Genomic DNA, 17,375 nt, shown 5'->3' with positions numbered 1-17,375 from the left:
AAGCCGTGTGATAACTAGCACTAACATTGAAATTTAATACCGCTGTGAAAATTGTTTTTAGAACACCTACAATCTTATTCATGAGAAAAAAAAGAATCATGCTATCCACAAATTCATCTATATGGATTCAAACCAACTCCCGCTTGCACATTTGGGACGTAAATAGATTTATAAACCATTCACTCGTACCGCGACCCGTCAAACCGCATGGTAGCGTCACATCACAAAATAATTGTCAACTACGCCATCGAGCGATAAGAAACTCGCGCCACGATAAGGCGTTTTGTATAACCGATTGTTCGGATTGAAGAATCCCTTATCCACAAGAAGATAGAAATTATATGTACCGTGACGTTACCTTGTCGACTGCAAAGCGTCTAGCAAACTACACGGCCGTGAGCCGGTCGGTAAATTGATAGGAATCCTAGTACCGGATTTCGCCAGTGACAGCGCCACCGGCAGGATTTTCGCTGACAAAACACTGTGTGCGCGATCTACGAATGCGGTAAGTCGATGGCAGTAGTTTATACGAGTTCCCACGAGTTTCTCGTTTCTCGAGCCGAACCGTAAGACAAGGGGTTGTGTATTTTTAATCCAAAGTAGCGGTAAAGCGTCCGATCGAGAAGTGAATAAACCACGCATAGATATTTGCGAGAAGTGAAATAGAATCCAGGCATTAACTAGGCGGATAATCGGTCGATCAGAGTCGGGAAAGTGTCAAATCTCATCGAACGACTGCCGCGCAGTCGTCGTCCATTTCTGTCAGAGTGTAATAGCCAACCAGGGACTGAGTTTTTGTCATTTCGGATTGCAAAAGTGCGCTGCAGGGTGGCGCTCCCGTGGTTTTTCCCATCCGATCTGACAGAGACGAGAGAAGAGTAGACGAGACGAGACACGATATTAATTAACAGAGAGTGATATATCGCCGAGGAGAAATATCGTCGGTGAAAAATTGACGCGCGCTTCGACCACCGAGTACACACCCTGCTGACCGTCGACGGCATTCCCATTGTGTTTTACAGTTATTAAATGTGTTGGAGTTTGTGTTTGTGACTGCCTCCCGTGCTGCTGCTGCTGCTTCTGCTGCTGCAACCGAATACTCGACGATACCGAAGATAGACTATAAAGATGAGCAAGACTTGCGCTCGGTGTGAGAAAACTGTCTATCCTATCGAGGAGCTCAAATGCCTCGACAAGGTGCGTTTCTTTCGTCAAATGATTACAAATGCGTATACACGATGTGAACGTGGAGATTGAGATTCGTGTGTCGACGGTATATTGTTTTTTTTCTACGTTCGTTTCCTATTTATCTCCGTAATCTGGGTAAAGAGGAATATTGAAATTGAACCTCTCGTTCTCCGGACAACGCGGCCCGTTTATGTACAATCTTCATTCATAGGCACGATAATTCGTAATCGCGTTCGTTGATTGCATTTGCTTTTCTAACGTTGGCTTCCCTGCAGCAGGCAGCCGCTGCAGTCTCTTTGATGCTTTAATTGAAACTTGACACTTGAGGATATTACGAGGATGAAAAGACTTGAGAGAAGACGGCGAATGAATATCTCTCGACGTTTACTTCATCTAGGTTACATACCCTGTGTGCACTTCTTCGACTGTGTCGCCTTTTCTTCATCTCTCTGTCCCGCTCGACTCTTTGTCTCTTTCTCTCTTTCTCATATTGTCTTCTTTTCACCAGCACCGGGTCTTTTTATCCCTCGTTTTTTCATTCTCAAACGGGACACGAAATCCGAACCAACTAACGTATGGATCATAGGCGGGTTGTTTGTTGCACAACTGGGTATGCTGCGCTGACTACGGATAGGATCGCGTAATTCGATACGATACAGAGTCAGGAACAACCGACGATGAAATATATCCCGCGGTTCGTTTACCGGCACGCGCGAAGTCGCAGCATTTTTTCGAAATTTCAATTTCAAAACTCTCATACTCGGTAGCTGAGGTAATTTCCAGATTCTGAACTTTCGTTTGACGGACGATTTAATCCGATTTCGCAACACAGTACGGTACATTCATTTGCCGGAAAAAACAAAGAAGTTGGATGTAAAAGCTTCCAAGCATTAATTGTGAAAAAGCCAGCTCCGTGAAAATCGTTCTAAGATTGTACAATCACGATTTCTTATCACGTTGAAGTTAGTAACGATATCGTAACGAAACGTTGAAAAAAAATCACTACTTTCTTATTTTTACAATTATTTTGAAGGAACTACGAGTGGAATTTCAAACAGTTGCAAAATCGCGAAATAACTGTTTTTCTTCAGCATGAATCGTTGCAATAACCTTACTAACTTCAACATGATGTCGGCGTGATAACACCTGGGTGTCGCGTTGTTCAGGTTCTCACAAGTCGGAGATAATTTCTTACACATCCTCGAATCGTTACGCAATGCCGGCTGTAATTATTACAGCCAGCCAGCAAGCGCGAAATAATTCAAGAGGATAACATTGTATTTTTTAAATCAGAATTCTGGGAGATAAGTAACATTCAAAGAAGCGGATCCTATTTATAAAACTTTATCATTTCAACGAGGAGCGGCGCTTTGTGCGCATTCTGAGAAACACGTACATACATACAACATACAACTAAGATTTACAATCATCAACAGCTTGATGATAACGTAGATCATAACGTGATGATAATGTAAATCGTCGCGTGTATTCCTCGATCATTATGCCCAGCAACTACGTTATTCGCTATCAATAAGAATAAACCAAATGGGAAATGGAAAATCAGAAATCTACACTTGGCACTGGCCTTGTTATTATTCGAGATACGATAAGCGAATCTGTTTGTGAACCGTTTGCTTTATCGCCAGCAGTCACCGTTTTTTCTCTCTCTCTCTCTCTTCCCGCGGAACCAACATCCTGTACTCGCATAATTAATGTCGATTCTTTTCTTTCGTAATGTTTCCTCGATCACCCAGAAAAACCTTCTCCTTTCCCACTTCGACAAGCTATACGAAACATCGAGGAAATCCTGCTGGCACCAATGCGTTGTTCAGTCTAACAGACATACGATAAAAAGAAATGTGACACAATCTTGACGGAAGTTGAGGAAAATCCAAGAATAAAATGCGTAATCCTATGTGTAATTTTTTAGTCCAATCGAAGTCAGCGCTCGGAGAATAGAAAATATAACATTTATTCAAAAGAATCATAGCAAATTATTATCTCACATTTAATCATTTTAAACCTGATACGATTATTCTCTCTCATTTCTTCCTAATTCTCATACTGTTTCTCTGTTTTTTTTTTTTTTTTTGTATTAACTATGCTCAACGCTTAATCACAGACAAAATTTGCTTATTCATAATTTACCTATTCTCCTAGGTCGCATGTATCCATGAACACGATGAATCGAACTTATAGTAAAAAATACTTTGAAATTTCATGGTTGACTTAAATTCGCAAATTGTTGTAGATTTTTCTCGAGTATTGTGCACAAAATATTTTTGTCATCTTGTTTTGTTATTGTGAGACCCTACTCATGTTAGTGTAATATATTAGCTTTATTTTATTTTATATATTTAATTTAACTTGATTAACCCTTTTTATTTTCCCTTATTTACGTATTTTCTTTTGTTTTTTCTTTTCAGACATGGCACAAACAGTGTTTTAAATGTCAGGGTTGCGGTATGACCCTGAACATGCGAACATACAAGGGCTTCAACAAGCAGCCATATTGCGAGGCGTAAGTTCTTAATAATTACAAAAAAAAAAAAAAAATAACGAAATAACATAAATAATTACGTATAGCAAACGGCTCTCAGTACAAAAAAAAAGTAACTGAAACCCTAATATGTATTTTACGCTGCAACCATTAACAGTCAAAAATCACCCTGCACAGAATCATTAATTATTTATTCTTGCAACTTAATTTCACATTTTATACTTTCATTCGTATATAATTACGTATGCATTGAATTTTCTACAAATTCTTTATCCACATTCTCTAAAACTAACATCACTCGTGTTTCAAACGAAGCAGGTCTAAAAGGAGAAAAAAAAATCTACAAACGACCGTAATAATAGTTTCTTGTTTTTCATCATTAAATCTTTACGCCTGCGGTATAATAATTAACAAGGCGTTGTCCTGTATCATGGTAAAATTAACTGCACGTGTATGTTAATTTTGCGTTACACGGACGAACATTAATGCGAAATGATATTGATTACTGTGAAAAGAAAAACACAGCAGTCAAGTTGTTTCAACGGGGAGTGCCGAGGGGGGAGCGTGACAGAGGTTTGACGCTTCTCTGTGAAAAACTCCCGACACTCGCACGCATCCTTATCGCCATTACAATAGAGATTATGGTCAATGCCAATGTATTCTCTGCACAAATTGCTTCTGCTATCTCCGAGCGCCAGAGTAATTTTATTTTATATTATTTTTTATGTAAAAAATGACACATGAATATACCGCATTTATCACGCTGTGATAATACCATTTGCCGATTCAAGAATTTTCCCCTATATTCAATATTTAATTCACACGCATTTATATTCAGCTGAAAAATTAATGAAATGAAAATGTTTCAGAGTATAACAAAATCAAAACTTTGATATATGCTAATCAGCAAGTCTGATACATGAACTCATCGAATTACGATCATTTCTTCTCGGTTTCTCGCAATTTATTTTAACCCTTTTAACCGTAGACAATTCGAATATTCAAATAACGTTAAATTGCGATCTATGAAACTTGAAAATCGAAAGAATACACCAAGATTCGAGTATAGGTGCAAATCTGGTTCTTATGTTCAACAGTTTTGATGGCTAATGATCACGCACACACACACGCGCATTTTATACGTGTAATACCTTTCGAGCTCTTGCCATACAAGAGAGACTAGGTCACGGCGAGAGGCTCGCGCAATGCATTGTATGTACATTATTTATATACATTTACATACACAGTCGTGCAGCAAAACTAGGCCCCGTTATAGTTCGCCTACTCGTTTAAATTTGCTATTTGTAATATATATATATAATTTATAATATAATAATAATAATAATAATTTATTCGCACACCGTGGGCTTATAAACGCGACGATAAACTTACAAGTACCTATACTGTGTATTATTACAATGCCTATCTGTACGATTCACATTTGACCTTATAACACTCCTCGCCTGCTTTATAATATGTATGATATATATATATATATATATATATATATATATGATACAACATATAAAATATACCTATTTTATAATCAGTTTTACAAATCAAAAGTCGAAGCACAATCGATATAATTACGTCACGATCTTTCGAAAGAGGGATGGCAAAGAAAAATTTTCCTCAAGTACACTTCGATGAATCATGCAGAGTTTGTATCCTGACGTATATGTGTACATAATAACATTATACCTATCACACAATAAGTTGATCAGATTTGTGACGATTAATTGTTTACGAGGAATGTTGTTTGCGCAGTATTTGAAACAAACAATACCTGCTTATAGCAATATTTATGATAATGACTGCGAGGAAGAGCAAAATTCGCTGAGACTGATTCATTATCGGAATATCTTTTTGATCGGACATCGAATTTTCGAACATTATTTCTGCATACCTTTTTTGGCCATCGCATTGTACGTTTTAACAAAACGAAATCTGCTCAATTTCTCTGCAATCGCCATCGTAATTCAATCGTTCGTTCATCGACAATTTATAATAAAACACCGAATTACTGCGTCGAAATATCCGCGATGGTGTTCAACCGAAAAGAACTATTCGAAAGAAAGGAAATGTAACCGTGCGTCGTAAGACTATAGGAGAAAGTGACTTCTGTATAGATTGAAATACATAGATCGTGTAGACCAGTAATGCAGTATACATTGAACAACGGTTATACTTGCAAATTTATTGCAGGCTAACTGTTACATAATATTCCACCTAAAGTTGTACACATCGAGAATTGAAAACTTCGTTGAATAACGGTTGAAAGGAAAATCAATGTGAAAAATTTTCGCTAATTGTGCGATAAAATTACTACTTGCAAAAAAAAGTCGATAATTTCAATAACACTGAATGGCCGAAAAACGTATGAAAATGATGAATATTAAGAGAGCGACAGATGAATCCAGTCATACAGTAATAGATGTATCTATGATACAATAAAAAAAAAATGTTGCTACGGTAATATACATATTGCCAATGAAATTTAAATACTGTAGAATATTAACGAGCTATATAATATCGTCGTAATGATTTGTGGAGAGGATATTATTAATGCTCGCAGCATCTGTTACATTTTTAAAGGGTAAACATACACATTGCTCTATATAACTGCTTCTCCTTAGCTTCTCTCTTCTACTCCGTTTCGTTCCCAATTGCGTATAATATACATGTGACGTATATGGGGTTTTCCATGTCAACTCGACCGATGATTTTCTCTCACCATTTTCGATTCGCTTCACGATTTTTCATACGATTCTACGGTCTCAAGAAAGCACTCCTGAATTTGTGCAGATTTTTCCCTTGAACCGTTAACTTTCTATGATTGTCCAAACACGTCGGAAAATTGGTATTTCTTAAAGATCTCAAAAATCTTATTTTTCATCCCGATCATTCCAGCATCCGTCCCGTGTGGGGACGCTTTTACTTCTTTTTTTTTTTTTCTCTCTTAGCATTTTTAACATTTTTGAGATCTTTATAAAAATGCCAATTTTCAGATGTGTTTGGACAATCAAGGAAAATTAACGGTCGAAGGAAAAAATCTGAAGAAATTCAGGAGTGCTTTCTTGAGACTGTAGAATCGTATGAAGAATCGTGAAGCGAATCGAAAATGGTGAGGAAAAATCATTGGTCGAGTTGACATGGAATTCCAATGGAATATATGTGTGTGTGTGTATATATATACGAGTATATATATATATATATATATATATATATAGTTCTAACAGCGTCATGGGAAGTCTTTACTTAAAGTGTTAACTTCCGGCTTATGTTCCGGTATATACACACGAGTGTACTTCAGATGATGACGTAGCGTATAATACGTACGAAAATTCTTCTCGTCTCTCGATTACGTTGACCCATGTACAGAAACTAGTACGTAACCGGATTTTCATACCGGCGTAAGCGAAACACTTCCCTGCCCCCTGTGTTATTACGAATAAGTTCCAGTTCTAGTCATTTATTAAATGCGAGCTTGTATCACATCCGAAGCTTATAATAGCATGCCGATGCGGAGAAAATATCCGACATACCGCATTTGTATGCATAAAAAATGATTAGCTTCAAGTTGAGTATACAAATATGTGCATATACGTATCAAAAGTCGCGGGGTGACGTCATACCGCGGAGTTACGATGATTCATCAATTGTCGTGATGAATGACGAGGATTCCCAGAACACACCCACTACTCTTCGTCGTGCCGATTGAAAGTGAAAGTTCTCCAATTTTTGATGAAAAAATAAAATATGTATAAATAAAAGAGATACATGTATGTATAAAGCTAAGATTTTATTGTAAGCTGTACGACGTATTTTAACATTTTTTGCGTGGAAATGGATCCAGTCGAATCGCAGGTCTGCATAGAAAAACAATTGAATTTACCGTGATTACAGTTCGTTGATTCAAAATTTGTGCCATTATTGCATCCCCTGTTTCTTTTCGCAAGCGAAACTATCGATAGTTTTTATTTTAGATTTTAACGGCTTGAATTAGTCACTCTTGTATTTGTAGATATGCCGTTCCATGTATAGAGTATACACCAATTTAATAATTATTATTAATTTATAGTCAAAATAACACGTAATAAGTGCTCTTTAATTATCATTTTACCCATATCAATATTTCAATTACGATTTATAAATATTTCTCTACTTAAAGAGCTTGCGTATCGCTTTATTTTACAAATGCAAATCCGTACAGTTGCGTTCGAAACGAAGTGATCATATGTACGATGAAAAGTGACTGACTTTCATGATGTTACATTCTCATACCGTGAAATTGGGTTTGTAACATTTTTATCCCGCAAAAAATTTTGTTTCAGTTTAAGAAAAATGTTCCGTTGATCGCATAGGAAAAGTAAAAATAAATTCACATTCAAGAAAGAAGGTAAAGCTTACATGCAGTAATGTGACACATTGCGACTTTGTTCGTCAAAAAAATATCGCACCTATCGATGATGAGTTTGTGCAATCATGCAGCAAAATTGTATGATATCGAATAACGTGCGTTGTAAAGGAAACTTGATTGTTCGATAAAAGAATAAACAGCAGGTGTTTAAGCTAGTCAATTTTTACAGGGTATACAAAGTCATAAGCCGCGATACGACCGCGGTTTGCCACGCGATTTATAAAAGTATACCTAATCGTAAGTTAGGTTGAATTTATACTTATGTGGGTAGTATAAGACATACCCGCAAGATGATTACGACGATATAGTTCTTACGGCGTCGAGAAAGTGGCATGTAAGGTAGAAATAAAACTTCTGCCCAAATATATAATAATATTCAATATCATTTAAAGTACTAATACGGATAGGTACGTGACGTAAATGCGCAAGGTATTTATGTCTCGTTCAACATTCAATCTACCACCTCAACCTGCTCCCGATAAGGAAGCAGCGAAACAATAAAACGTCTCGTGACGTAACGAATGACGCTCGTAATACTGCGTTATACGTCATTAAAATCATACTTAAATTTATATTTAATTAAACCCCGTAGAAATTGACTGTCCACAATTTGATATACGTGCCGACTTTTTTGAGCGCAGAAAATAATCACTTGAACAAAATTCAACGTAAATGATTTATACAGGGTGTCCCGTTTAAATTGACACAACAGAATATCTTGTAAGCAACGCATTTGAGAGAAAAATGTTTGAAACAAAAGTTCCATGGTTTTATTTTTTAAGATTTGGATTCGACGCAAAAATAAAAAATAGAAAACAGTTTTTCCTACGACATCAATCTTTCAAGATATCTCAAAATTAGTAGAGGTACTCAGTGGAACTATAAATTGATATACATAATAATACAATATTTTACGCAGACCAGAAACCAAGAAATGATTTTTACGCGATGCAATTCTACAAAAATTATGATGATGGTAATCGAATTGTCATTCTTTGTACAGAAATATTTCAAGTTAATTTATCGGAAGGTTGGTTCAATTTCAACTGCCAAGGCACCTCCTACTTCTCTGATTACTGTTATCTATGAAAATAAACCTTATAATTTTCACTTCTTCAACTAATATTAAAATATTTTCCCGAGAGTTTGATCCATTTGCTTAGCCACAGATCACGCTTCTTTTTTAAAAAGTTGAATTCGAGGCAAATTCTAAAGCTGGAAGTTACAGATATAATACGAAAATCGGCGATCATTTTGATACAAGTTACAAGTACATAAAAATTTTCTAAAGTTTTTTATTTCAGAAATAAATGACGTACCTTTTCTGACGTTTACCAAAATTGGCTAATGTCATGTATAATACATAAATGCTCTGTATTCTATTCGTGAAATTCTTTATATCGCCTCTCGTTTTCCCCCTTCTTTGGGTCACGGAATAATCGTGCATAGAGAAATTACGGCGAACAACCTGCCAATTTGCATTAGAATTGTCATGGAATTTCATGGTTACGGTGGATCGAGCAGACATTGTTGAAAATAATTTCCCACGAGGGACAATTGCCGTGCAGAGATCGGTGGAGAACGATCATTGCCCGTGAACAAACGAAAGTGAATTATACGAATACGAACACTCGAACCGACGTGTCGCGTAACTATATACGGGGTGTCCGATTGTATCCGATCTCGAGGATAGAGACTTGAAAAAGAAAGTTGTGTAGGCACCGTTAAGACATGGTGGAAAAGAAAAGTGGTGAAGATAATTGAAATAACCCGTGAAAATTTGTCTTACTTTCTACAGCGATTGAGGAAGCGAATGATTCGACTATAAAATATTCTATTATTTTCTTACTTTTTTTTTCTTCGCCTTTTGCTCTGCAGCCACATACCAAAAGCAAAGGCAACGACAATGGCTGAGACGCCGGAGCTGAAACGCATAGCTGAAAACACGAAGATCCAGAGCAACGTGAAGTATCACGCCGAATTTGAAAAGGCTAAGGGAAAATTCACCCAGGTTGCCGACGATCCGGAGACACTGAGAATTAAACAGAACAGTAAAATCATTTCGAACGTTGCCTATCACGGAGAACTTCAGAAGAAGGCGATAATGGAACAGAAGAGAACGACGACCGGGGAAAACGGTGAACAAATTGGTAAGTTTTTCACTTTCGAGAAATGATTTAAAAAAAATAAATAAATGAAAAGAAAAAACACGATTTTGCGGAGAAAGCGATGGAAAACCAGATTAAAAATAAAATAATTGCAGGGGTTTTTCTTGGTTCCAAAATATATGCCTCTTTTTTTTCTCTAGAAACATAACGCTCGTATAATCATGTGTCCGATTTCATCTATCAACGCGCTTACGGTTTGTAATCTTTGTACAAGAGATGTAAATGAACGAGATGGGATGAGGGTGACATCGTATTAGATAATTTTTTAAAGATGAAAAAAAATATTCTATAAAATTTTAAAAAGCAGAAAGATGAAATGTAGGAAAAATGAAAACTGAAGTACGATATCGAAAGTTATAATGTAATCGAATTATCACGATGAATGAGAAAGATTGGCATAAAATGAATTTTCGCATCTTTGAACGATCGACACATTCGTGACCCTTTTACTTTTTCATCTCTATACGTTCTTAGTCCCCGTATTCTGCAATAAATGCGAATTTAGCATGAAAAATATTAGAATAAATCCGCACATCGAAGCATCGAAACCTTTACAATATTTCAAAATGACTGTAAAATTGGAGCTGCTTATTAGCCTGCGAGACCAGGTGACGGAATGTCTGATCTAATTTCTCACGGCCACCCCGTGTACCGAAAGGCGCGAGTAAATAAGGCAGGCGACGACTGCGACCCTGACCCTTTTTTCATCTCCAGAGTACGTCGTCGAATACGAAGAGATGCCGCCACCCGCAGCGCTGAACTCGAACACCGTACCTCCGCCATCCGCAATCTCTCCGGTCCAGCGAGCCCCGGGAAGGATCGCCGACTACGATCCGCTCAACGAGGCAACCCCGAGTCCCTATTCGGCTCGACAAGCAGCGACGACGGTCATTTACACGAGTGACAAAGGCGCGGGTAACTCGACATTTTTATTACATCAAACTTTGATACGTAGATGAGATATATTCCGTATCTTAACGTCGAATCTCCGAGGACGTTGGAAATTGATGTTTTCATATTTTCATATGCAATTATCAAATTTAAAATTGCTTACTCTACGTTAATGGCCGCAGTTTTCATTATTCCATTATTTTTCTAATATCTGCAGATGAAACGATTACTTTAAAAGCATACAAATTTTGTATTAAAAAAACAAAAGAAAAAAACTCACTTATACGACCAGATTTACGATTTTATAATAGGAACGGTATTTTATTCCTCGAGTTTTTTTTTTTTTTTTTTTAAGAGCGAAAAATTTGCACGGCACATATTGCATGCAACGAACTGCCATTCTTTTTTTGGAGATCGTTATAACTGAAGACAGAATTGTCCCAAATGATTATTTTTCTACTTCGGCAATGTTTGAACGTCAATTATAAATTCGTTTACTTTCTTTCAGTGAATGAAAAACAGAATCATTCTTCTCTGCCGCGTGTTAGAATATCATTAACTTAACATTGATACGTTTATAACAGAGATGTCAATTTTATTATCATATTATAATTCTATTAATCTTTTCCCCACTTCGAAATCTCAAAGTACAAAAAAAAATCTCGCATTCATTTGAACAATCGACAACAATTCAAAACGAATGTTATACGAGAAGCATAACAATTAACAGTTTCAGGAATTTCGATTAAAACCGCAATATTTCTGCGGTAAGACTTGAATATATCTGATTGGGATTTGAAAAAGCAAAGCCTAAATGTACCTACGACGCGACGTTCATTCACAACACGCCTTACTTTTCGCCCTGTAATTATTGAGATGCGTAAATTTTTCGTTTTCACAGTGACGAATCCGCCGACCCGTAAAATCGGATCTGTAGCTGATATAGACCCGGTCAACGAATATTACGGATCTTTGACACCCGGGTCGAACAATAATCACGTACAACAACCAATGCAGCCACCATCGACGACGGCCAATAGTGGGGTGAGTCACGAACTTTATCATTATCACAATTTGTAACGTTCAAGACCCTGAAGCAACAACACGGGACTCTCGATTGCTCCTCGTCTGAAAATAAAATCCCTAAGAAATGCAATCGAGAAGAAATAGAAAATTTAATTCAGGTGAAAATTCATCGGGAAAACTTCTAGTAGAAATATTTCGTTCGAAAGGACGGTTTTTTTTTTAATTTTCCGAAAACTTTTTTATGATATATTTTTCAAGCACGCTGTGCCAAGTTATCAATTCGGCTAAACTAACACAGGAAACAAGCGAATTAGAGAACAAACTGTACGGCGTTACAATGTAAAAATTTGCTATCCTTCAGCGCGTCTATAAGGCCATGTACGACTACGAGGCGCAAGACGAAGATGAGGTCAGTTTCTTGGACGGTGACCTGATCGTAAATTGCACAGCGATCGACGAGGGTTGGATGACCGGATTTGTACAGCGTACGGGTCGCCAGGGAATGCTTCCGGCGAACTACGTCGAGCCTGCGCAGATCTAGTTTTTACATGTGAACGTTCCCTTTCGTTTTATGCTGTGAAATACGAAACTTCGGCTCCTAGGTTCAATATCGTGTCTTGATGTTTTTCAATTCCTTTATTTTTTTTTTTTTTTTTTATTTTTATTTTCCACATTTACTATCTTTGAAAAGAAATCACGGAAATAAGAAATTCAATCATAAATTTCCTTCCAAACTTGAGGTGAGAAAAAATATCCCCCACACGATCATCTTTCAATTGTTTTTAAAAAATTATCGCGCCTACCTTTAATCCAATTATTCCTAATTCATTCCTTTGCAAAAAAAAAAAAAAAGAAAAAGAAAAAATGCCGAATATTACTTTTCCGGTCCTTACATTCCGTGCGCAACCGTTTACTCAACTAATCGTTGCTACTCAACTAATCGTTGCTTGTCGTGACTTTTTGTACAATTGAATCGAGAAAGAAAAAAGAAAGAAAATAATTGAAGTCAACTATATCCGAGCGCTAGATTTTTTGTTATTTGGGATACAATCGTGAAGACTGTATAGTATTTTTGCACGAAAAGAATTATCCAGTTGTTGCGCATTCTCTTCAACTTTGCATTACTTCTTTTTTTCTTTTTCTTTTTTCTTTTTTCTTTTTAATATTACTTGTAAAAGAAGGATGCAAGTGATAACTCGCTGAAACCTACCTTGGGACCAAAACGAGCTTTTACACTACGATATTCCTAAAGACGTACACTTATGCATTTACATATTACTATACTAGGTAGAGGTACTATATACGTAAATGCAGACAACGAATAGAAAAAAATGATGCAACTGGCAGTGGTGAAGGGAAATTTTTAACCAATTTTTCATTCCGCTGATATTCAAACTCGAGAAAGTTACACACTTGACAAGAACCTCCGTATCTTGCCGGGACCACTCCCTTCCCAGGCTCTTTAAAACGTCTATTTCATTCCGTAGGTAGATACACAATATAGTATATGTATATATAAATATGAATGTATGTATATACCTATACATATTACACACCTATAGATAATGTTATCGTCTTATCAAAACTGAGGTTTTTTTTTTTGTTTTTTTTCGTGTTATTTTTCTTCTTTCAAGTGTATGTATGCTGAACATTGACATAAAATATGAAACCATTGAACTGTTTTGCGGTATCATTCCAAAACTGGTGTATTTCATAATGAAAAGAGCATCGCGTTTTAGATATCACCGAATGAATTTACGGTCACCACAAATTGTACCACTTGAATCCAAATTTCATCTCTTTTCTTTTCCCCTCGATTGAAACAAGTTTGTTGATATTAATCTTATTATCATTATTGTTGTTATTATTATTATTATTACTATTGTTACTGTACGCAACGAGTATCGATCATCAATGTGCCTATATAAGCCGTACTTAATTCGTCTCACATTGTCTCACATCAATTTTGCGGTATTGTACCGCAAGAAAGTGAATTCGGGAACCTGCGGTGACCGAATTGATGAACATTCTAAGCTGTAGAATATTTATTCGAAGTGTTAATGGGTACCGAATGACACGCTTACACGAAAAATCACGTGAATACGTCCATCGCGGAGATTCAACTGCACGTTATTGTTAATTGTTAGTTATTATTACTATGAAACTAACGAAATTGCAAGACGAGACGTTTAGCCTTGTGCTCGATTGTTAAATGTATAACAATACGAAGCTTGCTTGTTTAAAATTTGAAGATAGAAAACAAATCCGACGAATGGATCGAAAGACTCGAAGTCGAGACTCGAGTAAATATCGGGGTTTTAATAGTTATGTAGAAAAAATTGCGCTAGAAAATTTTACAACGAAGATGAAAAACTTGCGAAAAAAAATGTTTAAAAACACATGAAATTTTAAACACCATCCATTTGCCAAATTATCGGGGTTTTCTTTGCACACGTAAAATGATTGAACAATCAAGATGAAGTAAGAAAATAATTATATACATAATAGTAGTTAGGATAAAAGAAATGGAAAGAAAAAAAAAATTAGTATTTTACAGGGTGACCCGAGACCCTGTATATTATTTAAAGTGAACCAAAAGTACATTTGTTTTAAGCGAGATTGTATTGTGTATTCCTTGTCTCGCGATAAATTTTATAATACCCTAATTATGATTGTAGCAAGCGCGTAAAGGTATCGCCAAAATACGGCCCGAAATTAAGAAGGAAGACCAAGATGGAGAAAATATGAACGTAAAAACAATTAAAGCGACTTCATGTCATTGTATGTAAAAACAAAATTTAATGAAACGGAGAAGAAAATAATACAACGGGCTCGAAATAATCTTATGCATGTAACATCAACGATGTGAACGATCGCACAAGAGAAGGTCCTTAAGTTTAGTTAATTCACGCCAATAAATAGTTACTAACTTTTACCATACATAGAACTGACAGAGCGGTCTGAATGAGTAAGTCAGCGTATCTTAATAATCATTATATACTGTAGTATGTATAATAGACGATAGATGTCAGGAACCGCACAGATTTTGAATAGCCAATTTTCAAAGGTGAGATTAGTGACAACAACATAATAATAATATTGTATCTTTGCCTTATAAAAAAACACAGTCATGTATTTTTTTACTACATTTTTTTTAACTCTGTAATATTGAATATTTGTAATTATGTAATGAAAAAGTTTTAAGATTAACAATATTGAATCATAAAGAAATATATGATAATGTTGTGTTTAGACAGATAATATTATTTTAATGATAATATGAAAAGAGTATGAAATAAAATAATACGTTATGCATTATCGAATCATGTTCATTCATTTCCTATTGTCTTTATCTTCTTAATTCTTCCTATTCTCCTTCGACATTTATTCTATATGTCTGATATTTATAAACCTTTCTTCAATTTCGCAGAACGAGAAATCTTTATTTCTTGTGCATTGATGGAGGAAATTGCCTGCCTTTTATGGATAGCAATTCTGTGAGTTTATAATTGAACATGCAAATCACTTTGTCACAAACGGTAATAATATTTATCATATGAAAACATCTTGTTTTGAATATTTTTAGTGTTACTAGTGCGTGTGATAGATGATTATTATTGTTAAGTGGAAAGCGTGTCAACCGAAAAAGTACAGAAACGTGGCACCAAAAATAAAGAAAAAAGTAAGGCTAACCCCTTTGCATTTTTTGCGGAAATTTTCGGGATTTTGAAACGTGCCGGAATAAATTCTTTCTAGCCCTATTCCGACGTAATTTTGCGAGAGAAATCGATTGGGCGCAGTCCCAATACGCTGCGATTATTGTATAAAAAGTTACAGCCAGAAAACGAAAACCTCTGTTTTCGACATTTTTCAGCAGGTGCTTTTTCCTTCGCCATTTCTCTCCTGTTGATCCCACGCTCTTTTCGCTGCGTTTTCTGAGTTCCTGAGGGTCCAATTAGTCAGGACAAGGTCATACAAATCGAATCGGAGACCCAAAATTTTTGGTCGAAAAATGAAGAAAAAGTAAGGCTAACCCCTTTGCATTTTTTGCGAAAATTTTCGGGATTTTGAAAAGTGCCGGAATAAATTCTTTCTAGCCCTATTCCGACGTAATTTTGCGAGAGAAATCGATTGGGCGCAGTCCCAATACGCTGCGATTATTGTATAAAAAGTTACAGCCAGAAAACGAAAACCTCTGTTTTCGACATTTTTCAGCAGGTGCTTTTTCCTTCGCCATTTCTCTCCTGTTGATCCCACGCTCTTTTCGCTGCGTTTTCTGAGTTCCTGAGGGTCCAATTAGTCAGGAGAAGGTCATACAAATCGAATCGGAGACCCAAAATTTTTGGTCGAAAAATGAAGAAAAAGTAAGGCTAACCCCTTTGCATTTTTTGCGAAAATTTTCGGGATTTTGAAAAGTGCCGGAATAAATTCTTTCTAGCCCTATTCCGACGTAATTTTGCGAGAGAAATCGATTGGGCGCAGTCCCAATACGCTGCGATTATTGTATAAAAAGTTACAGCCAGAAAACGAAAACCTCTGTTTTCGACATTTTTCAGCAGGTGCTTTTTCCTTCACCATTTCTCTCCTGTTGATCCCACGCTCTTTTCGCTGCGTTTTCTGAGTTCCTGAGGGTCCAATTAGTCAGGACAAGGTCATACAAATCGAATCGGAGACCCAAAATTTTTGGTCGAAAAATGAAGAAAAAGTAAGGCTAACCCCTTTGCATTTTTTGCGAAAATTTTCGGGATTTTGAAAAGTGCCGGAATAAATTCTTTCTAGCCCTATTCCGACGTAATTTTGCGAGAGAAATCGATTGGGCGCAGTCCCAATACGCTGCGATTATTGTATAAAAAGTTACAGCCAGAAAACGAAAACCTCTGTTTTCGACATTTTTCAGCAGGTGCTTTTTCCTTCGCCATTTCTCTCCTGTTGATCCCACGCTCTTTTCGCTGCGTTTTCTGAGTTCCTGAGGGTCCAATTAGTCAGGAGAAGGTCATACAAATCGAATCGGAGACCCAAAATTTTTGGTCGAAAAATGAAGAAAAAGTAAGGCTAACCCCTTTGCATTTTTTGCGAAAATTTTCGGGATTTTGAAAAGTGCCGGAATAAATTCTTTCTAGCCCTATTCCGACGTAATTTTGCGAGAGAAATCGATTGGGCGCAGTCCCAATACGCTGCGATT

General features: G+C 36.4%; 1 protein-coding gene across 1 annotated transcript; it reads left to right on the top strand.

The window, feature by feature from the left end:
* Positions 1–515: 515 nt before the first annotated feature.
* LOC107218309 (LIM and SH3 domain protein Lasp) lies at positions 516–15,308 on the top strand. Its single transcript, XM_015656141.2, has 6 exons — positions 516–1,197; positions 3,615–3,709; positions 9,987–10,258; positions 10,991–11,191; positions 12,069–12,211; positions 12,555–15,308. Exons 1-6 carry the CDS (start codon positions 1,129–1,131, stop codon positions 12,732–12,734), a joined length of 960 nt encoding a protein of 319 aa, XP_015511627.1. The 5' UTR covers positions 516–1,128; the 3' UTR covers positions 12,735–15,308.
* Positions 15,309–17,375: the final 2,067 nt, after the last annotated feature.

Source organism: Neodiprion lecontei, chromosome 2 (assembly GCF_021901455.1).
Source record: "Neodiprion lecontei isolate iyNeoLeco1 chromosome 2, iyNeoLeco1.1, whole genome shotgun sequence".
NCBI classification, from domain to species: Eukaryota; Metazoa; Arthropoda; class Insecta; order Hymenoptera; family Diprionidae; genus Neodiprion; species Neodiprion lecontei.
The sequence above is the reverse complement of the archived record's forward strand: the minus strand, read 5'-3'. Positions and strand labels throughout refer to the sequence as shown.

Coding starts and splice junctions, on each gene's coding strand:
- LOC107218309 (XM_015656141.2), top strand. CDS start 1,129: ATGAGCAAGACTTGCGCTCGGTGTGAGAAAACTGTCTATCCTATCGAG. Junction 10,259..10,990: donor GGAAAACGGTGAACAAATTG/GTAAGTTTTTCA, acceptor TTTCATCTCCAG/AGTACGTCGTCGAATACGAA. Junction 11,192..12,068: donor CACGAGTGACAAAGGCGCGG/GTAACTCGACAT, acceptor TCGTTTTCACAG/TGACGAATCCGCCGACCCGT.